Source organism: Lagopus muta, chromosome 2, assembly GCF_023343835.1.
Source record: "Lagopus muta isolate bLagMut1 chromosome 2, bLagMut1 primary, whole genome shotgun sequence".
NCBI lineage: Eukaryota > Metazoa > Chordata > Aves > Galliformes > Phasianidae > Lagopus > Lagopus muta.
The window spans coordinates 25,915,953-25,931,115 of record NC_064434.1 but is presented as its reverse complement, the minus strand read 5'-3'; the positions used below and the strand labels follow the sequence as shown (position 1 = coordinate 25,931,115).

Below are 15,163 nucleotides of genomic sequence, written 5' to 3'. Positions count from 1 at the left end.
TACAATTGTAGCATTTCTTTACTGGAATCACAGTTATTGTGGAACTGATATTAAGTGCTGCAGAAGAGAATGTGTGATAAACATGTGAGGCTGTAGCTCATTTAGGAGTACTAGCAATTTCATGGAAGGTAGAATAAAAGCACCAATGTCTCTGAATGGAAATACTGTTCTGTTCCATTAAAAATTCAAAAACACAGTTCAAGAATAGTGCCATTAGGAAATTATGTAGCACTCAGTGCTATGCTTTATCTGTATATAAATATATATATTATCCATATATGGAGGCATGTTAAATAGGGACCTGAAATAATTTATTTTATACAAAGTAGTATGAAGCAGAAGTTACTAATTTTATTATGAAATCAACAAGCTCCTTCTTTTTCCATGAAAAAGAGAAAGACTGCTAATTCTTTTATGCTAAGTTTTTTCTAATTTTTTTTTTCTAAGCCTCTAAGCTACCTTATCTTATGGTCTCTTGCTGGTCTCCATTATCATTTAGCAAAGTACCTTTCTTGTCTTATGCTATTTATTTTGTTACAAGGATGAAACATATCCGTTATACACTTCCATCTGTGCCAGCAAAATCAGAAACATCTTTTTGAATTCCTGCAGTTTTATTTGCTTTCATGAGTTTGAAGTCTTCAAGTATCTTAAAGCCTGAAGGGCACATTAGTTCACAGATTTTAGCTGAGTCTTTCTCAGCTGTATGAGGTTCATAGATATCCACGTTGAGGTGACTTTTAAATGCTCTGCTACTAAACAGTTTTTTTACTGCCTGCTTTTTGATGAAACAGGCCAGTGAAGTAGTAGATGTCTCATTCTTACATTGGTAAATTGATCTAGTATTATATGTTTACTTCTAGGTATTTCTAGGTGCTTCACAGCAGTCATTAGCTGTTTCTTCCATATTTAGATGTATTTGTGCCCTGGCTGTTTTTCTTGTTCTATAGGAGCCATGCAGTGTGTTCAAATATCCTTTGAACAACTAGTTCCACAGATTTACTGAGCACAGCCCTGCTAAAATGAACTAGGGAGTACTGGTAGATGGCAAGCTGGACATGAGCCAGTGTGCCTTCATAGCCCAGAAAGCCGACTGTATTGTGGACTGCATGAAAGGGAGGGTGGTCAGCAGGTCAAGAGAGGTGATCCTGCTCTTCTACTCTGCACTGGTGAGACCTCACCTGGAGTACTGCATCTAGATGTGGAGTCCTCAGTATAGGAGAGACATGGACCTGTTCTATGAGGCTGCTTTATTTTTACTCGGGATTGAAAGCTAAGAACAGATCTTACATTTTGCAAATTTCTTCCATTTTCTGTGCTTGGATTTACTTCACCATCATTTCTGTTACCCATTTACTAATCCTGTCTACTGCTATTTGCAAGAAAATCTCAGCAAGGAAGAAAAAAAAAAATGCCCCTTTTGGGTTGAGATTGTATATTTGATATGTGATAGCCCTTCAGTAGGAGACATGAATATTTCCTTTTACTTTTCCTTAAAAACAAACAAAGAAACTCTTTATTAACATGCTTTTAATAATGAGAGAAAGGAAAATTATCCTCTGATCTAAATGATTGCATGACTCATTTAAAAATGCACTGTATTTGTTTGGTCTAAATGCTACTAATAGGTATGACCTTTTAAATCAAATACATGTAATTGTGGAGGAAAATTGAAATTCAGTTCTGAGGAAATGTGTACTTATTTGTTGCAGTCTTAATGACACATGTCTCCAAATGTGTTGCAATTAAGATTAAAGCAAAAATGGTAATTAGCCATTAAACATGTTGCAGAAGAAAGTAAACTAGTGAGAAAGGCAACTCAGCAGAAAAAAAAATGCTTAACTCTGTTGAAAAGCAAGACTAATAATGGAGTTTTCAGCACAGGACACTCTATTATGGGAACAGCTAATTACAAAACAGATAATAAGTAAGAAATGTAAGTGCTCATGATGGCAAAGGACTAAAGTAGATATAATGGAGCAATTACTTTTTCAGCACTCACAGTCCAAATCTCAGTCTCTGCTGTGCCAACACCCACGCTAAAAGGCAGACTTGTGGCTTCTGGTGGCATATATATGTGTTAGACCACAGAAGAATATCTCCTGTTCAACATCAGTTTATATCTGTTTTTGCCACTCTCTTGATGCTGAGCAGCCAAATAAAATTTCATTTAGGGAAAAAAATAGAATGAGTGCAGAGAGCTGTGAAGGATGCTTTGTGTCACGTAGGAGCTTTTTATAGATGGAGAAACAGTGTATCCATGCTTATGGTATATGGTCTAGGAAATCAGTATTGCCCCTAAGCGATAAAGAAAAAGGTTGACTGGGAATTGCTGTTGGCTTCCATATGAAATATCTGTGGAACTTCTCTGGAAATTTTTCTGTTATTTCTATCAAGCTTGCTCTTGTTTCTAAAAATTAATGTCTGGATGGCTAAATTCAGATGTTTCTGTCTCCAAAACTAAGCAGGTCAGTGAGTAGACTTTTAACCTAACCAACTGAAGTACCATCTCAACAGTCCGGGGTATGTTAGGCACCCACAAAGCACTGGCGGATGTGACAAGACCTGTAGGAGACCTATGACCTTCTGGTACAGTGCTAAAAACCCCAAATCATCTCAAATAACCCTAGATGAGAAATCTGTCCATAAAAATTCAGTGAGGTATGTGCTGTAATTTCAGCTCCGCTTTCACTTTGCACCTTGGGATGCACCTTGATCCACAAGAAATATTTTCTAAGCTTTTACAGCCACGAGTACTTTGGGAATACTGCCTCTCTAAATCCAGTCATCTACAGCAGATCAGGGGTTTGAATCTCATTAGTTATGCTGTGAGAATGTTGTACAACTACCTTGGTGACAGGGAGGAGATTTATGTTAGGTAGATGATACAAAGTATATTTATTGCAAATGAAAATCTCTATGCATCTTTCCCTTACTCCCCCAAAAGTATGTGAAATCACAGTTTTTCAAAGGTTTAAAATATGATAACCTTTTTCCCTGGCGGCCCTACAAATAATGAGGGTATTTCTCTTTATCAGAAAAAGTTGATCATCAAGTTTTGTTTTGGTTTGGTTTTGGTTGGTGAAACAAAACTTTGCAGCATTATTTTTCTACATGGCAGGTCTGCTTGTGATGTAGAGATATCTGCCAACATGCAAATCAGAGTAAGAAAACAATAATCCTGGTATATGTTGTAAATAATACCTGTCCAATCTGGTAAATTTTAAGCAAATGAAAACAGGATCTTAAAACACAGAAGGATCTGTCTGCCTGAACTAAAGGTGAGAATCAATATAGTCAAAAATGATATCCACAGGTTCAAGGCCATGAGGAAAAAATGAGTTTAATACTAGCTTTCTGTACACATTTCTGTATGTCCACATACATTAGTAATTTATGTTGAGCTCTGATATATTAAAGAAAGATAGAAGAAGAAAACAGCAACAGAAGAATTGCATATTATTTATTAGGACCTACTGCTACTGTTTTCCTTAGTAGCATTTTTCTTTTCATTATTTCAGAAAGAGTGAAGCATAATTTTTATAACAAAATCTGAATTGCACAAATATACATATAAATTTATCTTCATTGTACAGTACTTAAATATTTTTAATGAAGCACCTAAATAATACATCCAACTTTTCTTTTTGTCTGGTTTTACAGAACTTTATACAGGTATGGAACGGTAATATAAACATGTGATTTTCATTTGAAATTTGTGATGTGGGTCTGTCCCTTTCTTTGTTCCATCACCATTGCATGGCGTGCATTATTATATAAAATTAAGGAAATATCTTTTATTTGAAAGTGCCAAGTATTGCTTTCTGAATATTCTTCATTTAGAAAGAAATGATAACAAACCTGTTGATTTTCAATTTGTATAAATATCACTGAAAGAGATTTTTCACATACACAGAATCACAAAGCTCTTCACATAAATTATAATTTGCATTCCACTGAAAATAAGGAATTCCTGTAAATTTGAACTGAAAGAAAAGATGCTGTATTTATAAAGTGTTAGAGTAATACTTGGCTTAGTTTTGAGTAATACCAATACATGCATGCTTCTGCAGTTATTTTTTTCTTCCTATCATATTCCAGAGTACGTTAGATTTTGTTTATGTAGATATACTGCGTTGTTTTCTTATGCCACAAGGCAGATGAAACTAAGCAGCTAGTTGATAAAATAATTGCAGGCTTCTCAGAGATATCTGTGAACTTTTCAAAGTTACAGAAAAAGACAATTTTGTACACTTATAGAGACAGTTTAATCTTTGTTTTTTGCGACATTTATTCTTTAGATGTTCCAAGACCTCAAAATTTAAGCACTTAACTGATTGCTTGTCACAGTTCCTGAGTCTTCCATTATTCTATGATATGTTAATGAAGGCCTCTTGTGATGGGGACTGTAGAAGGTTGATGAAATCAACAATACAGATTTCTCTGATGTGATCAAATTATTTTGTAGATTAAAATGCTTTCAAAAGAATGATGTTGGGAACACCATTAAATTGCCCATGAATTTGGAATGGGTCTTACTAGTAGATCTGGGATATTGACAGTTCATAGTTTCACAGTGCATCTACCTCTTCTGACCCTCATCTGATGCCCAAGGGTAGGTGATACTTCCTGGCTGGTTCATCACCTCTTGTCCATGCCTCCACATGGACCATGATGCCATTTCATCTGTCCTCAAAGCTTCCTGTCCTCGTGAGTACATATATCACAATAGTACTAGATCAGTTAATATTATTTAAGACATTGGTCCTCAAGTGACACTCTTCTTGATCCAGAACTAGCCACAGTTAGTTTATTTTCACTATATTCTCATAATCATGCCAGCAGTTTGCAATCAGATATATTTTGTCATTGATTCCTCTCCTACTTTTACTGTGAAATGCTGACTTTGAAAGCTGTTGTCAGATTTAATTCCTTAAAATGTTTGTAGCAAATGGCTTTTTTATTAAATTATTTTTCCGAAAGAATAGCAGCGCTGAAGAGATGCCATTTTTGATTATAAGAGAAATCTGTAGTACACATCAGAACATTTCATGCACAAATTTATGCTGAGCAAATAATAACAAACATCAATCGTTTTACATAAGAAAATGGAAACTTATGACAGGTCATTTATTTATTACATCATTTATATATATATATATTTACTTTAATAATGGCTTTAACAAATCAAGGTATTATTTAGGAAGAAATCACCTATTTTCAGATTTCACTTATGATATTTAGTATCCACTGTGAAAATATTACAAGCAAATGCTGTAGGAGAGATAATTCATTAGAACTAGTAGAATTATATTTCTGATCATGCAATATGCTTCTCATTATTAAACAAAATAAAAGTGTTTTCCAAATAAATTATTCATTAGTTGTTATATATTTTATGTTCATTGAGTTATATTCATTTGATATATTGTGCCACTGAAAACTGAAATGTCCTTCAACTGTGTAAATTAATTGCTAGTTCATATTCTTTTGTGTTGTGTATGGTTTCTTACTAACGGAGAGGCTTTACATTCTCTAGTAAAGGCGATCTCTTCTTGTAATCAATAAAATATAGTCAAGACTTAAAACAGCAAAAATGTTAAACGTGTCTAATTGAAATGAGCACGGTTGGAAAGATATGCTGAACTTATTAATTTATTAATGAACTTCCATGTTTGACTCTTCCACATTTGATGTGTTGGACATACTTACTTCGTTTTTTCTGTCAGCTAACTATGTTTAGTGAACATCATCTTTTTTGTTCTACGATGGCAAATTTAAAAATCCTTATATGTGAGTGGGAGAAGACAGCTTATGCTGTGTTTCCTAGTATATAGCATACCTTTCTGTCAAAAATCCCAGACTTTCAGAAACTTACCAGATGAAAAGCTCTCTAATATTTAGGTAAAAATAGGTGTAGAGTATAATTAATCAGCTACACATTCACAATTACTTATTTCCTCAAAAATAGTTTAAATTTTATTAAAAAAAAAAAAACAAAAAAAACCAGAAAATGCAGTAGATGTGAATCTCTATTCTGATAAATTTACTTTCATAAACAAATGTTGCATCCCTACTCTGTTTGTTGCTTGATTTGACCAAGTAACCTTAAATGTACATTTACAGCCTGGTACAAAATGCTGATATGGCAGCAACAGCAGAAGGCCATTCATCTTACTAACACATAACCACAACTGCCTGTTACCATCCTCTGAATATGTCCTTTTCCAAAACATTCTAATTTAAATCAGCAAACATAATTTTCTTGTATTCTTGCTGCTTACTAATTAGTTATTTAATAATGAATGATTTTCATGCTTGCACTAAAAATAATACAAATGCTTGTGATCCTCTGAATGAGGGAAGAGTGTTTTACATTATTGATTCTCAACACTGACAGTAAAAAAATAATTTACTCAAGGAAAGGAACTGAATAGGTAAGATAAAGTCTTCTTTTCTTTTATTTCCAGCCTCCTAGTTGGTATAGGAATGAAATCTCTCACACTTTAGTCGCAGAGAAAAATTTTCCAAGCAGTGATATGCAGGAAAGCTGTGTGGGAGAAAAAGAGGTTGCATTTCCAATTAAGATGAGGGTGAAGTGGCTTGAAAGAAAGCACTGCAAAAACAATTTAGAATACTACATATAGTTAGTATAGTATCATCTGTTTTGGCCTCATTTGTTAAATAGGAATATTACCCTAGAACTTTACGACTAGATTTAAATTTTCAGTTCTTTATACTTGTAAGGACAACATAAATGTTTTTGCTCTATGTGCTGTAACTTCTCTATTGCTAGAGCAAAGGCAGTAATTTACATTCCTCCTCATTTCTTATGTAGTGGGAAAATGTCCATTTTATCAGGGAAATATATATTTTGGTGTGATGACAAATCAGTGCATACATCACTGAAATTCTTGCCCTTCTGGGAATGTACCAGCAAGAATCTGAAGAGGTATAAATATATGCTGCAGCTTGCAGAATAGCATGACTAGACTACAAAGAGGTCGTTTGAGATGTAAAGATCAAAACCATCTTTGGCAACAATAGCAGTGAGATGATGGAGTTTATAATCCTAAAAGAATTAAGAAATGCATGTAGCAGGTCCTTGACATCACTGAGCTGACTTTGGTCTGTTTAGGGATCTCTTTTACAGCTCCCATTGGTGATTTCACTGAAGGGAAAACAGATTTATCTTGATCCTACTGATTTATCTTGAGGGATAAGTCAAAGTACAAACCTTCCCAATATACAGGAAATCAAGCATACGTGGCAGAAAAATTTACAAACTGGGAACAGAAAACCATGTGCAAAAAAGGTAAATGCAAGGAGGGTTGGAACAGGATGATCTTCAAGGTCCCTTCCAAACCAAGCCATTCTGTGACACTATGATTCTATGACTCTTGTGATTCCATGATTGATTCAAGCTCCTTTTGTCAGAGTGCACAGTGAAGACATCCACCCAGGGTTTCATTAAAAACAAAATGAAAAAAAAGCAGAACAATAAAACCTTATCATCAGAACATAAATATGCCAATATGTCGTAAAACTAAATTTATGAAAGCAAAAGAAGAACATAAAAGTTTACGTTATCTCTTATTTTCTGAGTGGCCTCATCCCTTTGTCTCCCATCTGCCTTGAGATATTTTTAAACATTAATCCGATTCCCCCTCAGTCTTCTTTTTCCCAGGCTGAACAGACCCAAGTTATTCAGCCTTTCCTCATAGAGGTGCTCCAGGTCCCTTATGATCTTTGTGGCCCTCTCCTGGACTCCTTCCAGGAGACCCTTGTTTCTTTTTGAACTGGGGAGCCCAGAATTGGACACAATATTCTAAATGGCCACCAGGGCAGAGTAGGGGAGAAGGATAAGATCCCTCCACCTGCTGGCCACACTCTTTTTAATGCACCCCAGCATAGCGTTGGCCTTCTTGGCCACAAGGGTGCACTGCTATTTCATGGCCAACCTGTTGTTCTCAGGAACACCCAAGTCATTTTCTAAGAGGCTATTTCCAGCAGGTTTTCTGTGCACAAAGTTATTCATACAGAACAAATATTTTTAAGTAAATGTAAACCTGTGCCTTTAGAGCATAGAACCTTTGTTTCTTCTCTGATTATTCACAAGTTGTGCATCAAGACTCTGTTATGCTCTCCTCTGAAAAGCAGTTAATATCCAGCACTGGTGAAGGATACTACAGTAGGCAAAAACTGATGCACTATGTCCTGACCTCTGCTTTATCTAACAAAAGCATCTGCCACCAAATAATGTAAGAGGTCAGGCAACTCTTATTACCATCAACTCAGAAGAAAAATAAATACTGCATTACTGGACCATCTGACAGTTCCACTTGTGAACTATGTGTTAAGCTTATTTAGAGGGGTGAGAACTCCACTTTAGGAATCAGCGAGGTCTTCACTCATGTCATGCTGTTGTGACATGAAGATGAAAACTTTGGGGCAAATCTCAGTAAACCATATGGTAGCTTTTGTTATGCAGTTTCAGGGAATTCCAAAAGTCATGTTGTGGCCTGCAAGAACACTGTGCATCAGAGACTACGGGTGACAGAAAGACAGGAAACAAGTGGTGCCATTTTTTTCTCCTCCATTAGTATCACTGCATTGATCAGATAGTTGATTGTATGTTGTTATTATTTGTTAGTTCTATTCCAGTTCTATTCCTGCTTGTTTCTTTTGCTTTTGGAAGCTGCAAAGATAAGCGCTGGCAGACATAGCTGCTTTAAACCAGTTTTGGATCACCCCAAAAAGGTTAAAGTCACAGCCTAGTAAAAAAAGAAGGAATTGTTTATCCCTTTCAGGATTCACGAAGTACTCCAAAGATCCTTCTCTTTACTGCTGCCAGCCCTTAAATTAGGTTAGCAAAGGCCTGACCTTGGGTCCACTCCCTGCAATGGCACAGGTGAATTGCTTCCATCTGTGCTCTCAGGGCTGGCTATACTGCTTCACCAGGTGCTCAGTCACAGATTCAGGCCATGACCTTATAATTCCCGTGCAGAAGCATTGAGAGTTCAGCCTTCAAATTACTCTGCCTTACAGCAAAGATTCAGCTCATGTAAAATCCTTGGGATGTTTTGGAGAGTATGTTTTTCATTATTAAGAAGACCCAGTGATGGCCAGTGGGCTACTATGTAAGTAACAGTCCCCATAGGATGAACAAAATGTGGAATAGGCCAAAAACATTTTGCCTATACTGGCAAAATACAAGCAAAGGAGAAAATACATAGGTTCAATGTACTTTGGCCTATACTAAGCACATCACAAAAGTGAGTATGATGGTTCTCTTTTGCACAAGAGCCTGAATCATTTTAGTGACAACATATCTCGGTGCATATAAGTACATTTTTCAAGTTAAACTTCAATATCATTCAGTCTAATGGTCATGTTAATACTTAAGTTTTACAATGAGTTTTTCATCCCTTCGCTGTATCCTGTATTTTTAAGGATTGTTAAGCATTCAAACAAGCCACTGAATGGCACTCAATGACTCTGTAGCCTGATCTCAACCACTGTGTTGTAGTTTTGTTCTTCTGAAACCATAAAAAATATTCAATTTGTTGCTCCAAAATAAGCTAACCACTTAACTGATTCAGTTTCCCAAAATTACATCCAATAAACTGTATGAATAGTCAGTTCTGTTAGCAATTGTATACAATATACAAAACTGCTAAATATTCCAGGTGACTGTCAATTACTTCTCAAGAATTCTTATCTGAACAAAAATTGGAAATTCTAGGGACTATAATACATCTCACAAATAGGGCTTCTCTCGCATGCTGTGTGCAGACACCCAGCTGCTGGCAGCAGGGCTGCAGGGCCTTCTTTGAGGTGAGGCCAGGGCTGCCTGGCTCCAGCAGCCCACCACAGGACATAACTGGGCTCTGCATGCAAAAATGCTGCACAGCAGTTGCGTAAGAGGGTAATGAAAAATAATGTGAAAGAAACAACCCTACAGACACCAGTGTTACTGAAGAAGGATGGGGAGGAGATGCTTCAGGAAGGACTGTCTGAGCAGCCAGAGCTGGGGCAGGAGCATAAGAGAAGTGGGCAGAGGGTCTGAAGGACTGCAACTGTGCACACCACCTTTGGTAGGCACAGCACATACACAGCTCACAGCACTAGTGGAAAGGCAGACAGGCTCCACAAGTCCTCAGAGAGCTGGTTCACAGCTGGTTGCAGCCCTGAAAGCCAGCAAAGTCTGCCTGAAACAGCCTGAAAGAACAGACTTGCCTCCAGCAGTGGTGAGGGAAAGGAGAAGCAGCTTTACAATCCCATTTGATCTCTCTTATGTCTGCCCTCAGTGTTTTGAGGCTTTGCAGCTGGAAAACATGAATCAGCCTTGTTTATGTGCTTACAAAGTAAGATTCACTTTAAAGGACCTTTAAATCTTTTAAAATCTATTGCAAACTAAGGATTTAGATGAGGGCATCTGTGACCCAAGATCACAATTACACAATTCCCTAATTACCCCAGAGAAATGTACAAAATCTATTACACATTAGAGTAGAATACAAAGAAACTGTAGGAAGTTCTATTTTGTATTTTATGTACTGTGGAGGTAGCCACTCTTAAGTAAAATAAAAGCAACAACACATAATTTAATATATATTTAATAATATATTTAATAATACAAGGTTACTCGCACTTCATTTATATATCATTTATATACAAATTGTATCGTAGCTGTAATAATATCATAAGGAAGTAACAGGAAGCTGCAAATTAAAATTTATTTCTTTAAGTGCAGTTTTTGAGCTATTTTAGTGGGCAAGGGCAAACAGAAAAATATAAAAGGTACCCAAGTGCTATTTTGATTTTGAAAAACAATGTCGTTATATAATCAAAATAGGAACAAATAATCCTTTTTGGTTTGTAAAAAAGCAAAGCAAGTAAGTGTTTCTGCATGGCACTGTACATATACATCTCTGAGAGCCTCCAACTTAATTTTAAGCAGTAGTCTAAAGAAAATACAGCTCACAATAGGCAGCAGCTGCAGGGATATGTTCATTAGTTAAATGCTGACAGCTTTGCTACTTTTCTTTTCAGGTTTGAACTGTGAGTTTAGGCCTTGTGAGGCCAGTAATCCCTGTGAGAACGGAGCTGTGTGCACAGAAGAAATGAATTTGGATGCTTTTCCCCTTGGATTCCAGTGCCAGTGTGTGAAAGGTTTTGCAGGTCCACGCTGTGAGATCAATGTCAATGAGTGCAGTTCTAACCCTTGCCTCCATGGATACTGTTATGACAGTAAGTCAGACTGGTTACTTCCTTTAATGTAGAGTAGTCTTTCTGTTGAAGCATCTGTAGCTACTGAGCTGCTCTGGGGAGAACAGTGGATAATTTACTGAAATTTAGCTTGTCTGGAGTTCCACAGCCAGTGCCTGGAGGATTATTTTTGCCAACTGCCTCGACTCCTGGTCCTGAGGTTTGTGTGTTTAGGGACAGCTAATGAGAAATTTTAATGAGATTTGTGCTGTCTCCTTTGATACCTAAATTAGCCAAATATATCTTACACTGTGCATCTGATAAGAGAATAGTCAGTTACTAAAAAGGAGCTCGTAGAGCAATTAAGCACTATATGTGATAATTCTAACAAGTCCAAAAATTGCATTAATTATCAAGCATGGAAAATAGAGTGTCCATTTACTATAATGTGCTCTGTATCATGTAAGCATGTAACTGCCTCTTTTCCTGATAATCGTATTTGCATGCTTTAGAAGTAACCTAATGATGAATTACTCTAACATATTCTGTCTGGATCAGCAGGCTACACTGAATAGCAGGCAGTACTTAATGGAGTACTTAATGGAAAGTGTTGTGGGTTAAAACCTATCAGAACCCATTCTGTGCTTGGTAAACAAAAGGGAAAGTGGTAATTTTCAGAAAAACTTACTAACTCTCATTGAAAAGGGGAATGATATCTGGAGGTCACATAGTTAAACCTCCTACTGGACTAATGTCTTTTTCTCTCTGAGTTTTCAAAGCCCTTAAGGAAGGATGGAAATTTCAGAAACACTAGAAAGCCTTTTCCACTTCTGCACTACTCTTATAATTATTTCTATGCCCTCAATATCCCATATGGATCTTCTAAGCTATGATTTTTATCCATCGGCCCATATCACTAGAAAAAGGAATTCAGTTGTCATTTCTGTAACTGCTTTTGAAGTTATTATTTCTTAATTATCTAACTACTAACTTTTTCCTGAAGGGACTAATACATAGTGAGCCTAGCTGACTTCACCTTTCCCCATACTTGAAGCACTGGGCCAACATGAGAATTTCCCTGAAATTCAGAATTCTTAGACAAATTTACCAAAAATTGAATTGACTTGCTGTCCTAAAATTCTAACTCCAAATTGCTAAGTATATCATTGCCTAATACTCTCCTAGTTAAATAAAAAATAATTATGAATAAGCTTTAAGAATTCCATGTTTTCATACATGGAATAAAGATGATTGACTTCATAATTTGTCTAGTACAGAGTGTCTCTTGAGAAGCTTAAAGATATTTTCTATTCACAGTATATTCACTCAGGAACATTTTTGAACTGGAACTTAGATGAGATGCAGTAAAGTTCTTCATGCCATATGTTTTTGTGGATGGTTTGGCTTTGTGGTACCTCCAAAATTGACTTGTACCACATGGACGTGTCAGTTCTTCTGCACTGCACTTTTTGCACTGACTGTAAAAAGCTCAAATACTGAGGAAGGTGTAAAGCTCTGAGCAGATAAAAAATGCTGCTGCTCTGGAGGACTTAACATATTTGATGAATATAATAGCAGCTCTGTGTATAGACACAGTGACAGACTAGATTCCGTGGTAAATCTCAGAGATAATGAAGAACCCAGGGACCTCTTTGAGTTTATATCCAGGCCTGCATGAGCTGCAATTACTGCTTTCACAAACTCCTTATACAGATGTAGCACTCTAAAGATTGCTCTCCCTTTAGATTATTAATGATGAAAAACAGATATAATTGTTTTTATTACCTTGCTAATATTGAAATGAGGCATAAATATCCATCGTAGGCTAAGCTGCCAAATTCTAGGCAAGTTTTTCTTTAATGTAGTGCTATAATAGAAGGCATTTCTTACAAAAATACAACCTCATACCCAACCCCCAAAATGAAAAAAAAAAAACCAAAAAAAACCACAAGAAATTCACAACATTTAGCCATCCCAATCTCAGGCACAATATAAAAGATAAAATCTTATATACACAGCTTTATGAACTAAAATTCTTTATTAGCTCGTGAAATGTCATTACTTTTTCAGAAGCTAGTAAATGAAAATTGATTTATAATTCTTATGTTAAAACATTTGATTTTTTAAATTAAATGCAGTGCATAATATTAAAAAGGTGTTTTAAAGTAATGCATTTAATTTATTTCCATTCTAACATGTCTACACTTTTCATGTACACCATTGTGATGAGTAGTCATTACTGTGGCTTACTTAAATTTACAACATTCAGTTGTGATACTGAAGCAACCCTACTACTGAAATACTATCTCTGTTACAGTTGTCAATGGCTTCTATTGCTTGTGCAACCCAGGATATGCAGGACTAACGTGCGAGCAGGACATTGACGACTGCATAAACAACGCTTGTGAGCACAATTCTACTTGTGTTGACCTGCATTTGGTTAGTAAAACATATTTTTTAATTAAGATGTTTGTTCAGTTCTGCCCAAAAGCTAGAGTTGTGTGTTCAGGACTGTTCCAAATCCTGAACATGCACTTAATCCATTCACCTATTAAGAGCTTTATGTTTTGTCTTCCCATTTTTGTATTTTTTTAAAAATGTAGGTTTCCCTGAAAGTAATGCTTCCTATTTATTTGTGTGGAAACTACAACAGTCATAAAGGGCACAATAATACTCCTTGATAGAGCAAATTCTCAACTACGAAAACTGTTTTTTAACATAGTCACCACCATTGACAATGCATTTTTACCCATGACAAGCAAGAGCTGCATGCAGTGCTTATAAAAATCTGCACCAGTGCAGGTGACCAACTGTCACTGTCTTTATTGCTCAAACACATCACCCACCACCTCACTGCTCACATCCACTATTTGGTCTTCATAAATTTTCAGCAAGCGCTAGTGGTTGTCAACGGGTGCAATTTTTCCTGCTTGGAGAAATTCAATTCCACACATTTGCTTCATACACACTTCTCTGTCAGATGCCGTTTTGTCAGACTGCCCCTCTGCTGCCATCTGTCACATGACAGCAACTAATGGAATAATTGGTGGGAAGGTTCAACCTCTGCTGCCATGCTACCAGTATGTGCCTCTGACATTGTGGACCAACATAGTAAAGTAGGAGGCATTACTTTCAGAGCAGACTAATAGAATTATTGTTTATTTATAATCATGCAGGCAATGAATGTTTTTATCATATAAAATTTCTTATTGAGTCAATATGATTATTTAGGGAATTCAGTGAGGAGAATATTTTCAACCACAAACTTTTTCTGTGTTTGTGGCCTTATTTAGGTGACAGTAATACTCATTTACACGCATGACATTGCCCTCAAAGGGCTTAAAAATTCTCTTACTGTGCAAAGTTACTTTAATTTAACTACTTCAGCAATTAATTTCAAAACTATTTAGCTATATTAGTTCCTGAAACTTGAAAAGTGGTAAAAATAACAACTTCTCAGAAATAAAAAATGGTTCCTTCATGGAAGGAAAAGAGAGAAACAAGCATCAGCATATTTTAAAATTTGGCACCAAGCCTGGCCCCTGTTCTGTGTCACAATCCTCAGAAATCCTAAGTCAGAAACCAATTTGTTTTCAATGTACTCAGTAGGAACACTAAGGCTGTATAAGACAAATATTGTCCTTCAGGAACATTCAAACTGTCAAGGAAATCAGTTGTGATCTAAAAAAAAAAAAAAAAAAAAAAATGGAAGAAAGATTGGCTTTTTAAAATTTCTTCTAATTTCTCCCAGCGTGTTTGTAACAAATTTAAATTAACAAAATATTAAAGAAATGAGTAGAATTCAGATCAAAATGCTTAGCCAGGGATGATTTCAGCCACCCATATGCAGATGTCCACTTTGAGTGAACTGAACAACACAGTAGATGCTCCTGACTGTATAGGCCCCATATGGCTACTGTCTGACTACTAATGCGGAGATAGGCACTCATGT

At 36.2% G+C, this 15,163-nt stretch overlaps 1 protein-coding gene across 1 annotated transcript in view; it reads left to right on the top strand.

The window, feature by feature from the left end:
* The window catches only part of LOC125689991 (protein eyes shut homolog), a 702,258-nt gene that overhangs the window by 190,525 nt on the left and 496,570 nt on the right, over positions 1 to 15,163 (top strand). The window contains exons 16-17 of the mRNA XM_048937860.1: positions 11,056 to 11,253; positions 13,529 to 13,650. Of these exons, the coding sequence (XP_048793817.1) occupies positions 11,056 to 11,253; positions 13,529 to 13,650 (320 nt within the window). The remainder of the gene's footprint in view (positions 1 to 11,055; positions 11,254 to 13,528; positions 13,651 to 15,163) is intronic.